The 17354-nt window shown below is 36.4% G+C and overlaps 1 protein-coding gene across 1 annotated transcript in view; it reads right to left on the bottom strand.

Moving 5' to 3' along the window:
* Window positions 1-17354, bottom strand: part of ABCA13 (ATP binding cassette subfamily A member 13) — a 190392-nt gene that overhangs the window by 47281 nt on the left and 125757 nt on the right. Inside the window, 3 exon segments of the mRNA XM_065629402.1 lie at window positions 1913-2090; window positions 2689-2743; window positions 13973-14081. Coding sequence (XP_065485474.1) covers window positions 1913-2090; window positions 2689-2743; window positions 13973-14081 — 342 coding nt within the window.

Here is a 17354-nt window from a genome sequence, read left to right as displayed (position 1 = left end):
TGTAATACTTAAAATATGTAGAGGGATTTTAAATTTGACAGTCCATATATTCATGTGTTCAGTGTCCCCAAATGATCTGCAGCACAATTAGCATTCAAAGAAGAATCTGTTCTTTCCCAGATCATGACTGATCATGTAGTACTGTGCTGAATTTGTGAGAACATTTTGAAAGTAAGAGATTGGCAGAAAATAATAAGGAGTTGACTTTGCTGCACAAGGAGAAACTGAATGATGATGGACTGAGTTTTTAACCAAGTCCTCTTATCTGACATGGCAGAAAAAGGAATGCAAAATTGACTGGCCAAGTAACTAACTTTTGGAGAAATGTGCTCTTACTTCAAGCTTGCTCAAGTGTGAAAATCCTGATTTTAAGCATGGATGAGTGAAGCTCCAATGTTTCAGATTTCAAATAGTCTGAATGAAAACAGAGAGCATTCAAAAAAAATCTGTGTTCCTGACCAGGCTAGTTCATGAGTTCATGTTTGTGTTGCCTGTGCTAGATCCCAGCCCTTCCTTCCATGACCCACTGTGTTAAGCAAGGTGCAAAAAGTTTATGTTCCTCCTCTGGAGCCAGGAGTCTCTTTACTTTTGAATAAGCCAAGTCACTCCAATTGTTCACTATTGCATCTGAAACAAACCTTGCAAGCCAAAACACCTTTGAGAAATGACCTATCAACACACAGCTCCCTATTTAAAAACAGTAATTCTATTTGTTTCCCAGAAGTAGATGACCTAATCTCAAATTCCTGCCAAACACTGAACTAATACCATAGCAAGCCTCATCACAAGTAAATTGAGAAAAAGCCTTTCAGTAAGAGATATAAATGTATGCCTTATATATATTTCTACGTACACACAGATATATATATACACACATACATGTAATGAAGCAAATATTAATTTTAGTTTTCAAAGTGCCATCTTTGAAAAAGATATTTGAAGATAATTTGTGGAATTAATGCTTAAGTGTAATCCAAGTGAGCTCCATTACACAGCTGATGAAAAATCTGTGACTGAGGACTAGCAGTGACTTGAGAAAGTTAATTTTGTTTCACAAACTTTGTTTATTAGCCTGAACAGAAATTGATTTCTCAGGCTTGAAGAAGGTAAGCAAAAATTCCTATTTCATTTAACTATGTTGGCCTAAATCCAACCTGCCAAAGTCAGGTCTCAGTGGCATTCCTGTCTTCACATTTAATTAAAAGGGTAAGATTTAGGGGAAAAAATAAATGTGGTATTTTCAAAAGAAGAGTAGATTTTCAGATTTGTTAATGAACTGCAAGTAGACAGTACTACCTGTAATGCTAACAATGGTAGAAATTACTTTGTGTAAGAAAAATAAACATTCAGGACAGAGACTTCACCCATTTCTGATCTCATTCTGTGTATGTGAATTCATACGTAATATTTTCTACTGTCTATCTTGCCGGAAATAAAAGATAACAGTTATGAGTATCTCTCATATTACCTACCAACAGACAACATAATTATGCCTTTAAAGTAGCTGACCAACCTCTTCAGGCTTCTCCAAATATCTGAAACATTTTGCCAGTGGCAACTCAAAGCACAAACTCCTGCTATGAACTGCTGTGTGGAAAATTCTCTCTGTCCAGGTTGATCAGACAGCTTCCCATTATTTGTAATAATGTAGGTACCTAAAGCTAGCATATGCGTTACCTAGCAATTCAACTTTGGGAAACGAGGAACACAATCCCTGCCTTAAAGAATTTTATCTGACAGTATTAAAGCAGGAATGGTGTCCCAGTGCTTGCTAACATGACAGCCAAAAACTGTTGTTTCACACAATTCAGATCTTATTCATATGTCTTGTGAGCATATCTCCTTTTGCCCCTTTACAGCAAACTAGTTAAAAACTTACACCTGAACACATGCTCCCCCGTATGATACATACCATATCATAGCAGAAGTTAGCAAGCCAATAAGTTTTGTAACCCAGGCCTGTGATGTGCTGCAAGCGTTTCATGCCAGATATTCTGTCTTTCACTGTGGCACTTCCGATGGATGCAGTAAGGACAGAGAAACCCAGCATGATACACAGTGCTACCCCACACTGACGAACATTCTCCATTCTAGGGTACAAAGCAAAATGGCATAATGAAAACGCAATGGAGAAACAAAACCTCACAAAATCCAAACATTTTCAAGGCCAGGTTCTTACACTAGACATTAGGACTGCAATCCTGTTCATAAACACCAGGTTTGCAAACTGTCAGCATCTAATTAGAAATCGGTAGCAAGACGATGCATTGTTACCGAACTAAATTTGAGTTATACAATTCAGTATGTGTTTAAAGTCTGAATAATAAAGTGAAGCTTTTGCAAATATTTCCTCCACTATAGAAAATCAATATTTTAAAACTTATCAGTTTTAGAACTTGGCAATCAGCAGTTAACCTGTTTGAAAATGTCATTACTTGTTCACAAACTCTCTGTGGAGTACAGTCAGCATAAATGCAGTATTTTTCTCTACAAAAGAATGCAACCATATCTGATACAAACAGTAGACTTGACATATAAACACCAGACTAGAGAAAATGCTTGACTCAGTAGAACTGAATTGCCTCTATCAAGTCACAACATCTATTGCATGCAACATATATGCTTATTAAATTAATGGTTTCAATTGTCTGCTTATTGCAGCTGTCATATATTTTAAGAGTTACTTACATTTTGTCCTCATCCAGCAAAGCTCCACCATATGGTTGACTGTAGAGTGTGATCCCTGTGAAAAGAAAAATAAATTATGAAACAGTAAATGCTACATCAGGACTTCAAGTTCTAGAGTACACTGTTGACCCCTTATTACACAAGATGAATGAAAATGCTAAATATTTAATAAGCAAAAGAAAGAGGTCAACCACCAAGCTGCCAAACCAAATACTGTCTCCTGTTGAGTGATTTCCAGCGTCCAGATCCACCATTGAATAAACATCAGTAATATCTGCTTTTGTGCATTCTGCACTGCAGAAATTGGTACAACAACGTTACATGTTGCAGCAGGATCTACATCACAGAACAGATCAAATACAAAACGCACATCAGAATTTTTTCATATACCTAATCTTCTGGAGTAAGGTGGGTTGTTGAAATTTAGGTACTTGCTATTTTGTCATTCCTAAAAACATTTTTAGATTGCGGATGTTTTGCAGAGAAAAATTTTTAGCTAAACTCACCCAAAAAAATCACACCTCATATTGAAACTGTAGAGCTTTAAATTAAAAAGACATCCAGTTTGGGAGACCAAGAAAAATCCAAGTAGGCAATGCATTCTTAGGATTATTTTGGGCCTTGGTACAACCAGCCTGTAACAATCTAGCCAACCAAACTTCACAAAAATCGCTGTCCAATGATTTTTGATGCTTTTCCTGACTTATTTCTGCATGTACAGCTGACAGGTGTGCCAGCTGTAATGTAACACCAACTGGAAATTCTTGCAGTGAGATCAAACCAGCACTAATTGATTAGACTATCTAAACAAATCTATGCTGTTCCCAATGTAAAATAAATAAATAAATAAATTCTAACAGCAATTATAACCTTCCCAGTATCTTTGGCAAAGAAATAGACTGTTGGTAGTTGGTAGTTGACTGTTGGTAGACACACTCTGCAGTGTCACTTAATTCAACACATTTTGTCATATTTTGTTAGACCCCAGCTGTACAAAGATAAAAATTGTCTTCGTTCCAGTAACACATACAATCTGACCAAGTATATCCATACATCTATTTTTGCCCCTTTCTCATTTCTCATCTTCAAGCTAAGGTAATGTAAACATTACTAAGTCACTGTGTGGTAAAAAGCTGAACAACTAGTACAAAGTAAATATTTTTCAAATACAGTTAAAAGCTGTACACTGAAGCCCAACAGCAGTTAACAAATCAAAAGAAGATTCAAGCTGATAAGGTTTTCATTCATCACTAGTAGACAGATATGTATGCTATTTGCAAAAGTCTATCATGTCATTTGCCTAGAGGGACTGTTAAAAGTTTTCCTTTGTTTTTCTTTTACATCATTAATTTTTTAAACAATGGCTGCTATTTGCTCTGAAACAAAAACTGACATATGAAAGAAAACTATTTTTTTTCCCATTGGAACCAAGTACTAGCCAAAATTCCATTTATGTAAAGGAAAAGTAGCATGGTAGAAAAAGCTTAATTCTCTGAAATTTTTTCTAATCTTTTCCAGTGGTTCAATAAAGGTGTGCATATTAGAAGAAAGAATGTCTTCATATATACATATATATATGAGTCTTATTGAATTAGAAATTAGTAGCCAAAAATAAAATTACACCAGATTTTTACCATACAGACAAACTGAAAACAATCTGGGGGAAAAAAAAAAAAAAAAGTCTGATTTTCAGACTTAATCTAATTACAATGGAGGAAAGCTTTTGGAAAACGAGAATCCTGATAATTTCAGAAGAATTAAAACAAGAGATTGGAGGCCTGTATCTAGTGGAGTCCCTCAAGGGTCAGTACTGGGACCAGTATTATTCAATATATTCATCAACGACTTGGATGAGGGAATTGAGTGTACTATCAGCAAGTTTGCTGATGACACCAAGCTGGGAGGAGTGGCTGACACGCCAGAGGGCTGTGCTGCCATCCAGCGAGACCTGGACAGGCTGGAGAGTTGGGCAGGGAAAAATTTAATGAAATATAACAAGGGAAAATGTAGAGTCTCACATCTGGGCAGGAGCAACCCCAGGTTCCAGTATAGATTGGGGAATGACCTGGTAGAGAGCAGTGGAGAGGAAAGGGACCTGGGGGTCCTGGGGGACAGCAGGATGACCATGAGCCAGCACTGTGCCCTTGTGGCCAAGAAGGCCAATGGGATCCTGGGGTGTATTAGAAGGGGGTGGTTAGTAGGTCGAGAGAGGTTCTCCTTCCCCTCTACTCTGCCCTGGTGAGACCTCATCTGGAATATTGTGTCCAGTTCTGGGCCCCTCAGTTCAAGAAGGACAGGGAACTGCTGGAGAGAGTCCAGCACAGGGCCACGAAGATGACTAAGGGAGTGGAGCATCTCCCTTATGAGGAAAGGCTGAGGGAGCTGGGGCTCTTTAGCTTGGAGAAGAGGAGACTGAGGGGTGACCTCATTCATGTTTATAAATATATAAGGGGTGAGTGTCACGAGGAGGGAGCCAGGCTCTTCTCGGTGACAACCAACAGTAAGACAAGGGGTAATGGGTTCAAGCTGGAACACGAGGTTCCACTTAAATATGAGAAGAAACTTCTTCTCAGTCAGGGTGACAGAACACTGGAACAGGCTGCCCAGGGAGGTTGTGGATTCTCCTTCTCTGGAGACATTCAAAACCCGCCTGGACGCCTTCCTGTGTAACCTCACCTAGGTGTTCCTGCTCCGGCAGAGGGATTGGACTAGATGATCTTTTGAGGTCCCTTCCAATCCCTAACATTCTGTGATTCTGTGATTCTGTGAAGAAGTTAACAACATGAATGTTCTTCTTGTACTCACTAGTGCTCAGCTAAATGGGCAAAGGGCAGAAATATGTCTTCCAAGCCTCCTCTTTTATGGCCAAGAGCCAATTTCTAGTGTCAGCATCTTCACACAATCATCAAGGTCTTGCCTTCACGATCAAGAATTTGACTCTTCCAATCAAGCTGTCCTCCCCCAAACTTCAGATAGCAGAAATACTACAGTAAAATTGCTCCAGCTCAAGGGGTAGCATTATTAGAGACTGCAAATCTAAAATACTGCCCATGATAAAGAAATGCCAAGACGTGGAGACCTGTAAGTCCTACTGATTCATATCCCTTTTCCCAGAACTGTGAGACAGGTAAACCTGTCATGTAGACTGTGTTAGAGAATTATTGTCCATAAAGTGTCCAGAACTCTGGAAAATTGCCAGGAATTCAGGAAGTTTCTCCACTATATCTCATGAATTAATCCAGGCTGATCTGAATCGTGTCCCATTGCTCTATTGCTATCAACTCTTTGCTGTATGCAGTGAGAAGATTATGCCCTTTCAAAAACAGAGCTATAAATTCATGCTTGTGCAACATCCTGTCAAGTGAATTCGTGCTCACAAACATAGATTTGCCCACTTGTACATAGTCAAGGAATTTTACAGGAGAAGATCATCTGCACTGCTGAAACTTTTCAAAAAGACCCCCAAGGAATTAATGAAACACGCAAAACATAACAAAGACAAAAATGGCATCAAACATTTTACGAGGAATAACTTCTGCTCAGCAATATTTAATGTGCATGGCTAAAATCACCATGGCCTGTCTTTACTAAATGCATAGATCCCAAGAGGAAACTAACAAAACTTTCTGATCGTTGCATTGCTATTCAACAAAAGTCTACAGCAGCTGACTTGGATTCCATATGCAGAAATACACAGCTATAGGTCTATATATAGCACAAAATAAACAGAGACTGTGAAAAACAGATAATTGCAGGGGGGAATAAAAAAACCCACGACATTAAATAGCATAATGCTCCTTGCAATCTTGTATCACGCAGTACTGATCAAAAAGCAAATTGCACTGAGTTAATTTTCTTCAATGGAAAAGCCCAGAAAAGTAATTGCTGTTTCTAAAAGTAATACCCATTTTCTACAGTCAATTGCAATTCAAACCATGTAGATGAAAAAAGGATTGCATTTTTGAAAATTTACAATGCTATCAATGTATTAAATGTAATACTTTCATTCATTATTTTAAATTTTTCAATTAGTCTGGAGCATGAGGGTCTTCAGCATTTGCTACATTTTTTAGTATAATGATGTCTTCCATCACCCCATTGTCCAAAAATATCTGAATTTCTATAAAGCCAATAAACTGGCTTGAAATTCACAGAAGAAAAAAAAAAAGTTCCTTTGAACCTAAGGAGTAGTAATTTATAAACTATCTTCCAACAGCGAAATAAGCAAATACATTTGATATGCACTATTTGATAGTACATATTTTTTTTAAATAAAAACCCTTCCATGTACTTTTATAATCTATTCCTTCCTAAATTTCTCCTAGCCACCTAGACTATCTTTCTTTACATATAACTCTGTCTCAATACAGCTGTTAACATGATGTACAGTGTACTTATTGATGCTTTCTTGCCTTAATGTGCATTCTTATCATGTAAAGTCACTATAATTATGCTCATTAAGTTGAAAACTAAACATCTTTAAGGACTTAAAATAAGAAACATAAATGACAGATAAACCAAGAAGTTCTGTATGACAAAGCCCTATTAAATGGATGTATGTGGTGTTTATGCAAGGATTTTTTTAAAGATTGTATTTGCAAACTGTGTGTGAGCAGCCTTCAGGGCAAATTTTGCAAAATCAGTATTCACAAGGGAAAACTAAGACAATATCAAGAAATATTGTATGATTCAGTTCTAACTCTATCTGTTCCTTTTCATAAATTTCTCAATCTAAAATTATTTCTTCCACATCTACAGATTGCCATTATATTCTCCCAACTTAATCACAACCAGAATTTTCCCAATTGTCCTAAAACATCCTTTATCTATGTCTTGAGTTGGTCACTTTATTTTTACAGTAACAATTAGGCTTCTTTAGGGGCACAAGTGAAAAAATGTGGTAGCCACCAATTTCAATCCTTCCAAAAAGAACAGGAAAACTGTGACCACGGAGGTCCTTGTACTGTATCAGGGTTATTATGCTGTATTCAGAGGGTAAGTAAACACCATGATGCCAAGACTTTCTAAGACATTTTAACCGTCTCCAATATAAAAATGAAGAGCTTGAGCAATAAGAGGCACTCTTTCCCCGATTAGAGTGGGGTGAAGAGGAGGGCATCTCAAAGAAAGAAACATTACTCTAGACACATTAATTTTTATATATGTGCATGTATAGTCCTGAAAAGGAATGAAGCTAGATGTCAATTCCAACAGAAAGCACAAGCAACAAGTTATTTTGGTAATATATTTTCTTATCTGGTTTTCAGCTAAGAAACTTCTTTCTTTCCTCAGTTGTTTTGCCTACAGTTAACTGCATTTTTATGTGTTCTTTTTTCTTTCTTTCTTTCTTTTTTTTTTCCTCCAAAGTAAAAGGCTCAGTTGCTGTCTCTTGTATTGCTCAGTGAAAGACTTACCTTTACACAGCTGAGAAACAAGGGCATTTTACCATTCCTGCAAGCCACATTAGTAAGAAATAAAAAGGAGGAAAGTAGTCGCAGTTTCACAGTTTAACTATAAACTGCATTAATAACCCAACTCAGGGGGAGGAGAGAGTATTTATATTGGAAGTGCCACTAGGACCTCCATGCTACATGCTTACTTGTAAAACAGGTAATAAACAATTAACTATACCTTTTTCAGCTTCTATGTTTTCCCCTTAATATTCTCCCTTCCAGGCTGAACAATCCTATTCCTTTCCTTACATTATATCAGAAACAGTGTGGCCGGCAGGACTAGCGAAGTGATCGTCCCCCTGTACTCGGCACTGGTGAGGCTGCACCTCAAATCCTGTGTTCAGTTTTGGGCCCCTCACTACAAGAAGGACATTGAGGTGCTGGAGAGAGTGCAGAGAAGAGCAATGAGGCTGGTGAGGGGCCTGGAGCACAAGTCTGATGAGAACTGGCTGAGGGAACTGAGGCTGTTTAGCCTGGAGAAAAGGAGGCTGAGGGGAGACCTGATCGCTGTCTACAACTACCTGAAAGGAGGTTGTAGCATGGAGGCTGTTGGTCTCTTCTCCCAAGTAGCAAGTGATGGGATGAGAGGAAATGGCCTCAAGTTGTGCCAGGGAAGGTTTAGATTGGACATTAGGAAAAAATTCTTCACTAAAAGTTTTGCCAGGTGTTGGAACAGGTTGTCCAGGGAAGTGTTGAGTCAACATCCCTGGACGTGTTTAAAAGATGTGCAGACCTAAACAATTATATGATTTGGTGCCTCGTTTTGATTAAACTAATTTTGTACTCTAATGTGTTAAAAAGGCATCACTAATCTGGTGAAATAAGCATTGTGACATTCATTAGAATAAGATACTATCCTTTTCCATTCTGGATAGTGCAGTTCACAAGAAAAAAGGAAAACATCCACATTACAGATATTTGAAATGAACAGCATCTTGTTTGTAGCAGGAAAAATCCTGCCCTGTTGCCATGCAGGAGCTGCACAACTCAAGACACTTTTCTCCATAAAAACTTCTTTTTAACACTCTGCAAACTGTACCTTCAAGAGAAAGTGCTCCAGATCTTCTATTTCAAATATCAACCACCTGACCATAGGTCAGAAAAGAAAGCCATGTGAAATTCGGCATAGTCTTAGAGACTTGGAGCGTTTCCTTCCTGTAGGTTGTAAAGGATATGAGGCGCTGGTAGCCCAGTCCATCCTGCCTGGGTACAACTTTCCACATAATCACATATTACAAAATCTGTGGTTTTGCAGTAAAAATGAGGACAGTGATATGAACCAAGCAGTACATTTTCAGTATAGGGTGGAAAGATCAAGAGGAAAAAAACTTCATGGATCTTTAAGCTTGTATGCCACCACCATAGGATAATCAGAGCTGTCCTTAGGTATATTTCATAGATCTGCACTGTATTTTGGGTGTGTCTGGGCCTCTCTCGGCACTCCTTTGTAAACTGCCTCTTTTTTCTTTCATGTAGCATGCCGAGTCTTAAGTACATAGATTAATTTGGATCTGTGCTAATTCCACATATCATAATTGAAGACTTGAATAGAAGACCAATCTAGGTTTCTTTATTCCAGATATTTTATTTCAGATTAGAATAAAATGTTATGTATTCACAAAAATTAGGTAGCATATATATATATAAAATATGCTTTTTACAAGCTCCTCTTTGTGGGCATTTAAAATTTATGACAAGATTTCTGTTTGTATAAAGCAAGACATTACTATTTACTGAAAATTAAAACTTATATTTCAGGGAGAATTTCACAGGCAGCACCCTCATTAAAGATTTATATTTTACTTTCCTGTCACTAACCAGATATGGTTAACAAGCTTCCTACTAAACGTCATTTCAAAGTTTCCTTTGAAAACAGTTTAAAGTTGCAATTTGCAAAGCAATCAGGAAACTATACAGTCACTTTCCACCAAAACTCAGCCGAAAATAGGTCTCTTGATCCCTTCAGTGCTTTTGAAGAACTGAGTCTGAAATAAATGAGGATGCTATATGAACACTTGCAATGAGCCCTAACATGAAAGGTTCTTTAAAAATCAATGACTTCAATAGAAGTCGTGAGAACAGCTGCATCGCACAAGGACTTTCTATATTGATACATTTCTGTTCTTGGAATAATGTTGTAAGAACTCTTTTTGACCACTGTACTTTATGGACATCATTATAGATGACTATCTCTCCTTTTTTCTATAATAGCCTTACCGTAAGCCTTACCCTATATTCCAGCATGATGAACACATTCCAACTCAACTGTATACAATTTGGTGTGAAAAATGATATAGTTTTATTTGATCAGAATTTCTATCTAAAGCTTAAGCAAAAAAAAAAAAAAAAGAAGCCTTTTAGTTTTTAATCCTCTTACTTCATTATTCCGTTTTTATTTGCTCACAATTACATTATGTAATTGTAGGAAAAAAATACAAACATAATTCACAGAAGCTTGAAGACCAGCCAGAGCTGAAGAGTTTTGACAAAAATCCAGTACATCTTACCTTCTCTGTTGAATAATGTTTCTCACTTTTTTAAAATTGTTTAACATGTTAATTTTCATTATCTGTCACTGAATTTATAACCCGGTGGAAAACAAAATGTATTTGGTTTCCTTTCTGGCAAGACAGATTCGTTAGATTTTTTAATACAATAGGAAAACAGACTTACATGATTATAAAGCTAGAGGTGGCTATCCACATCATACAGAAGATGAGCTATTTTCATGCAAAAAGTATTCCTGAACTGCTGTTCCAAAATAGACACCTGAACCATTAATTATGAAAAACTGATGTAAATCAATCTGGTTAACTTCTGTTGCTCCATCTATTTATATGCACCTCCACCTGGCACAAGCATTTTCTTCAACAACCATACCACTTTTTACCTGAAAATTGAAATATGTAAACATTGTAACTTTCCAAGCATCCTCACAGAGAAGCTTACTGGTCATCCCATATGGCAATGGGGGGCTGGGAGGGGAAGAGAAATCTCTTGACTTGGCAAAGAAAGGATTTGAAGATCAGCTTAACACAATAATAAAAAGGAAGTATTTTCGATCCCCGAATAACTATTATTTCCTGCTCCCGTATGCTTAGGATGATGAAGAGTCAGTAACTTGGACTGACACTAGAAAAACAATCATCAATTTTTTCATCGTTTTTTTTTAACAGATTCAAATTCTTCAGATATAAATCAGCACAAGGTAGCATATGTTCTCTGTATTCTTGGCTACAACATCTTCCTTCAATCTCTTGTACAAAATGCTAAGTCTCTATTCCCTGTATCCACTTGACTGAAGAAAAGACATTACACAAAAGCATTTAGCCTCCTTCTCAGCTCCTTATCACTAAAATCTATCACAAGCTGGGACCACTAATACTGATCTCCTATGAAAGTTATTAGGCCTGTCCCCGTGAGCAAAGCAAGTAGAACTTGGCACACGGTCTGTAGTGACTCCTCCCTCCTCCAGGGAACTTGGAAGAACTCCAGCTGGGTTCATGGCCAAGAAATACCCACAGGATGTAACTGTTAAGTGAAAGGGCTTCTCAGTATTTATATGAGCATTTAAATAAGTTGTTGACCTCTTTCAAGGTTGTTTCAAAGTCATGGTAATTGCTACTCTGTTTACAACCATGGTAATGCTCTACTCTATTGAAGTAAGTCTCCTGCAGTAAAGCAAGATTTACTTTTTGTGAAAGGAAAGGCTGTCCTCACACTCACTATTCAAGGGTCACATTAATTTTATGTCACTTAAAAGTAACACAGAAGCACTGGTTCTGTTGACAGGAGGAAGTTACCCTGTGAAAAAACCCACGGCATTAATGCAAGTCAGAATTACAAAGCTACATTTCTGCAACATCCTAACAAGCTTCCTCACAGCAATTTCCAATAATATTCTAGAACTGACCTTGCATATAAACAGAGTTTGAAAGAGGAAAATAAAAATTAAAAAAGAATAAATTTCAGTGTCGAAATACAGTATGTAGTCTTCTGATTGGTAATTGACGGGACTGCATATAACCATTTTAATAAGAAAAGCATAAAAATAGTACCTCGTCACAGCAATATCCTTAAATAAGAGGTAGTCAAAAGTCAAAGTGAACTGAGCTTAAGCACCCCATGTAGCATTAGAACACAAGGTTTTTTTTAAAATACATGTTTGTCTCTACACATATGTAGACACATATACACACACCCATATACATGTGTACACGCACATATATATACATACAGATAGAAAAGCAAATAACTTGACTTCTCTTTCTCGGATTTCTCTGACAGGTCCCTCTGCATTATGTCTCAAGAGCATAACCAATCTGCCTTTATCGCACCTCTCCCATAGATATGCCCATAAATATACTGCTTTTTAGTTCATTAAGTCTGCGGAATTAGAGTCTGCAGACTTAGCCAACATATTCTGACAGATTATTGTATAATGAACCCATATTTGTATAGGTAACAGTCTGAGACTTCAAATACTTATCAAGCATTGTTTTGCTTCTTGTGTTTCTATGTCATGCAACAATATAAAATACAACATTTCCACAATCCCTGGGACAACTATATTTTACTCTGACTGTAGTCTAGATGGTAAGCCCCCAGCTCTCCATGACAGATATAAAAGTAAGGGTACTTAAACATCTAAGTTACAAAATGGGATATCTAACGTTACAGAAAACAAGCTAACATCAGTATTATTCATGAAGTTCAGGGCAACTTGATTAAAAATTGATTTTTATTAAAAATTCTAATTAAAATACCTGATTTCATTTCATTCAAACTTTCTGCAGAAATACATTACCTTTGATTTGTTTCCATCATTCATTTAGAAAAGTAAAACCCCAGCCATCTTGGAAGCAAGCAATTAGTCTTTTTTCATTGACATTCTGGAAACTTTTCTTAATGAATTTCTATTTTCAGATACTCAGGATTCCTTCCCCCTTTTCACTGATTTTCATTTTCTTTCTTCCTTCTTCATTAAAAACATGCTGCAAATCATTTTACCATTACAGACATTATCCTACCTTTTCTAAAACTCTTAAAAATTGGTCATAAAGTATTTTTACATTTCTCTAAACCAAACTAATTTCTCTTTAACAGAACATAAGCATGAAAGGAATTGGAAGGAACAGAAGTTAGCCTGAACTATTAAGCCCAGATTTCAAACTTCACCTGTATTAACAGTTGATCCTTTGGCAGCAGTCATTTTTTAAAAAAAGTCCATTTGTAATATTTTTATTTTAACTAGTTCTTATAAAGTTCAGGGATATCTGAATCAGTGAATTCAGATGTCAAATATAGTTATCTCTCTTTTGTTAGGTACAATAGTATGATATATCAGCCTCTCCTGTTCCTTGAGTAACAGGATGCTATCGAACATCACATTGCATGTGAATTTACAGGGTACTCTGGGTTTACTCTGGATAATTACATAAGGAGATAAAGTGAAAAAGAAGTTGTAAATTCATACTCTGTTGTGCACTAATCATCCCGTTTAAGCAAGCCCTAGCAGTGGTTACACAGGGACTAACATCCCAAGTGTAGTGAACCCATCTACGTTTATTCCACAGGAATGTCCTTTGTAAGAAATTCATATGCCATAGTGAACTGTAAATTCAAATTTTACCTTATTGTGTACTACATTCTTCACACAAACAAACCTTCTGCTTAAATAAAAGTTCCCCTTCCAAATCATGCCAAGAAATGCGGGACTCTGCAATCCTACTTTACACTATGATGAATTTTCTTATTGAAATTATTTTGTTTTATTTAAAAACTACTTTTCAAAATATATGAAAAAAAAGACTTTAAAAAAGGACTATTACCGTACTGTCTCCAGTCCACATTAGGAGGCAAATTCAGCCACAGAATTAAGTTATTGAGTTCATTCAGGTAAGACGGCAGCGAATGAAAACTGTTTTGGTTGTACCACACCTGGAGGAGAGAATGGAAATCGTGAATGAAAAATTATTTGAATCTGAACACTCATCTGAAAGCTCCCATATCTTGAAGAACTGCATAAAGATACCTAATTGTCCTGTTACAACAGCTATTTATAGAAGAAGGTGAACTAGGCAGAACAGAATCAGTTAATTTGTACAGGTCTTTCAACCGAGTGGAGCAGTTCATTTTCTACTGTTGTAGCTGTACACCTATGATAATTATTAAATTGAGATTCTCTGATTTAATGGAACACTGTGTCCCTTCCTTTACACACATTTAGTTGAACAAATAGAGGAAAAACATTGCAAAAATAACATTTGCCAACTTAATTGAAAATAAAAAGATGAGTAAAACTAATGTTACAGTTGGAGAACATTACTGAAATTCCAAAAAGACTTATCTAAATAATACCCGTAAGTTACACAGAACATAAAATGTCTAGGAACAGAATATCCTAGGAAGTGGGGAAAGAAAGAATCAAGGAGATATTCTTTGCAAGGTGAGTATTAAACTATTCCATAAAGGACAAAGCTGCGTCTCCAGATTCAACAAGCAATTATCAGTGTTTCATTAATCATGGAGGAAACTGAGACAAGCTTTAAGGCAGACAAGGCAAGCTAGTCTCTCTGAGCACAGGGAAGCAATTCGTTGTAATATATACTTTATCCTCAAATCATGCAGAATTATCCCAACTGGATAAATATACCCAAAGTTCACATTTACCTGTGCTAGAATCATTACTGAGAGCCTGATGTGTCCCAAAACCAGATATGCTGAGGTTTGAGTTTAGCTTTGCCTTTGGAAATCTACTCCATTTCTATGCCTCATTACCTTTAATCATAATGCCTTTGAACCCACATTATCCCTACTTAAAACTAGGTCAAATTACTGTGTATGTTTGTTTTCAGTTTTAGTGCACTGTTTAAAATCATTTTTGATTCTACCCATTCCTCACTCCACAGCAAACTTTCATCTCTCCTTTTTGTTTATACAGTTAAAAAACTCTTAACCTTTCCCTATTTGATATCAGCTATTTGCTAATCTGCATTTTGTACATCTCAGGTTGATACTGAACAATTCTGACTTTGTGTCTAGATTCTGAATCATACTTCAAAGTGCACAGTTTTTAATATAGGTCTTTCTTGCCTTAACACTCTTCTTCTTGGATTTCAGTTTTTTAAAATCCTTTCTAAAATTACCATCTACACCGTTACATTTTGGAAACTTCCCTAAAGATTATTTTGTGATCACTTTGATGCTGTTCCGATCTTGTACATTCCATACATATGTGCCTCTTCTTGATATTGGTGTAAACTTCCAGGTTTGGCTTTGTTTTGGTTTGGTTTGGTTTTTTAATTTACTTGCAGATAATTCTGCTTTTTCTTTTTTGTAGTATCCAGCTACAGTCCTTACTTGGACAGTAGTATCAGACTTTTTCTGTTTTTCCTTCTGCGCACTTCTCTGTGTTTCCCGGTGCAGGTTGTCCAATCTTCAGGTCTATTTCTCTCTCGCGCTAATTATTTTCTTCTGATTTATTTTAATGACTACCTACTTGTTTGGATCTCCACATTGTACTCTGTTGTGAGGCAAGGTTTACCACACTCTAATTGCCCATTCAGTTTCCTCAAATCTATTCTATATCATGCTTTCAAACACCAGTCTGAGCTCCACTGTCATTTCTCCTTGAATCTTCTTTGCCATAAGCTCTGTTAGTCACTATTTAAAAAAAACCTAGCTTTCTTCTATCGCTGCTCTTGCTTGCATTACCTTTCACATTTTCTACTCTTCTTTATGTGGCCTTTACAACTGCTTGAAATCTCACCAGTGTCTTATATACCGATGTTTAAAAAAAAAACCCACAAACTGATCCCAAAATCTTTCCTCCTTTGCAAACTCATATGCAATTCCTTTGTTCTCCTCCAGTTCAGTTCCCAAAAACTACTACAAAAACTAGATCGCTCATTCTTTAATCAGTAAGAGAGTTCCTTAAAGAAATAAAGTGAAATAGAACCCAAGTGTAGTAAGGAAAACTGCAAATCTTGGCACTACTGGATCTCCTGTGCAAATAGCAACCAGAGCAAAGAAACATAAACAAGTGATCAGGGGTAACCAGAATTTCTCACTCCCTCACACACCTATTTCTTATTCTATCTTTTTAAAAAATATTTGTGTCTAATAGAAAGTTATACATACACAATGAAACTCCACTGCAATTGTATTCATTGTATTGGAAAAAAAAAGGCAATTAAGAATAAAGCAAAATTCTGATGACACATCCTCATTTAAATGAAGCAGGGCAAAGGTTTCAAGCATTCACAGAACACCTTAGAAATATAATAATGTGGCCAATATTAAAAATAAATCAATAAATAGAACATTATGTGTAACAATACATTTCAATATCTCACACATTAATTAGAAATCTTCCTTCAAGCTACATCATATAACTTAATCAAACCACCAGGAAATAACCAAATTGAAGCTGGATATTTAATTGTTTATAATCTGGCAAAAGAAGCATTTGAGGTTGTTCAGTTCACCACAAGATACATTTAAGCCCTCTTTTCTAAGCTCTTGTGGCGTATTCTAAATTGATTGCAAAGGTAAAACATAAAAAAGGAAAAATATTAGTTCCTGCTGAAATATCTTTCACATTTCTTGTGGGCCACAGAGGTAATTATTTACAGAGGGCAGAAAAGAGATGAGCAACGGAAAAATATATAAAGGTGATTAATTTTTATCATCATTATTTTGTCCATGGTTGATAAATTCCTACCCAAGGTAAAACATGGCCCCTCACTACCTTATATATATTAATAAGTTCTATAAATACATATTTTCCATTATTCCATACCATTTTTACCTGCCATCAATATTCCAGAATAATACTAGACTGATTTTGACTAACCTATGGTTTATCAAGAAAAAAGGATGAGGAGGGGCAGAGAAATCCCTGAGCATTGCTAGACCAGATTCATGATGAGGAGGCAGAGAAAAGGGGTATTAGACTGGAAAGATATAACTTCATCTGGACACTTATACTATTATATTACTGTACCGTAAAGCCTCAAATCCCCACCTTTGAGATTGGAAAAACGCACACTTCAGAACTCCAAGTAATCAATACAAATTGCCTTTCAGGACTATTTAAAATTACCACGTATTCTTCCTATATTTATGTTATAAACAACATCACCTATGAAACCATTATGGAATGCTTTTTGTACACATTGTCAAAGGAAACCAAAGAACGTACAATCATGA

This window comes from Caloenas nicobarica, chromosome 2 (assembly GCF_036013445.1).
Source record: "Caloenas nicobarica isolate bCalNic1 chromosome 2, bCalNic1.hap1, whole genome shotgun sequence".
Taxonomy (NCBI): domain Eukaryota; kingdom Metazoa; phylum Chordata; class Aves; order Columbiformes; family Columbidae; genus Caloenas; species Caloenas nicobarica.
Note: the sequence above shows the minus strand (reverse complement) of the source record. Positions and strands in the feature narration are given on the sequence as shown.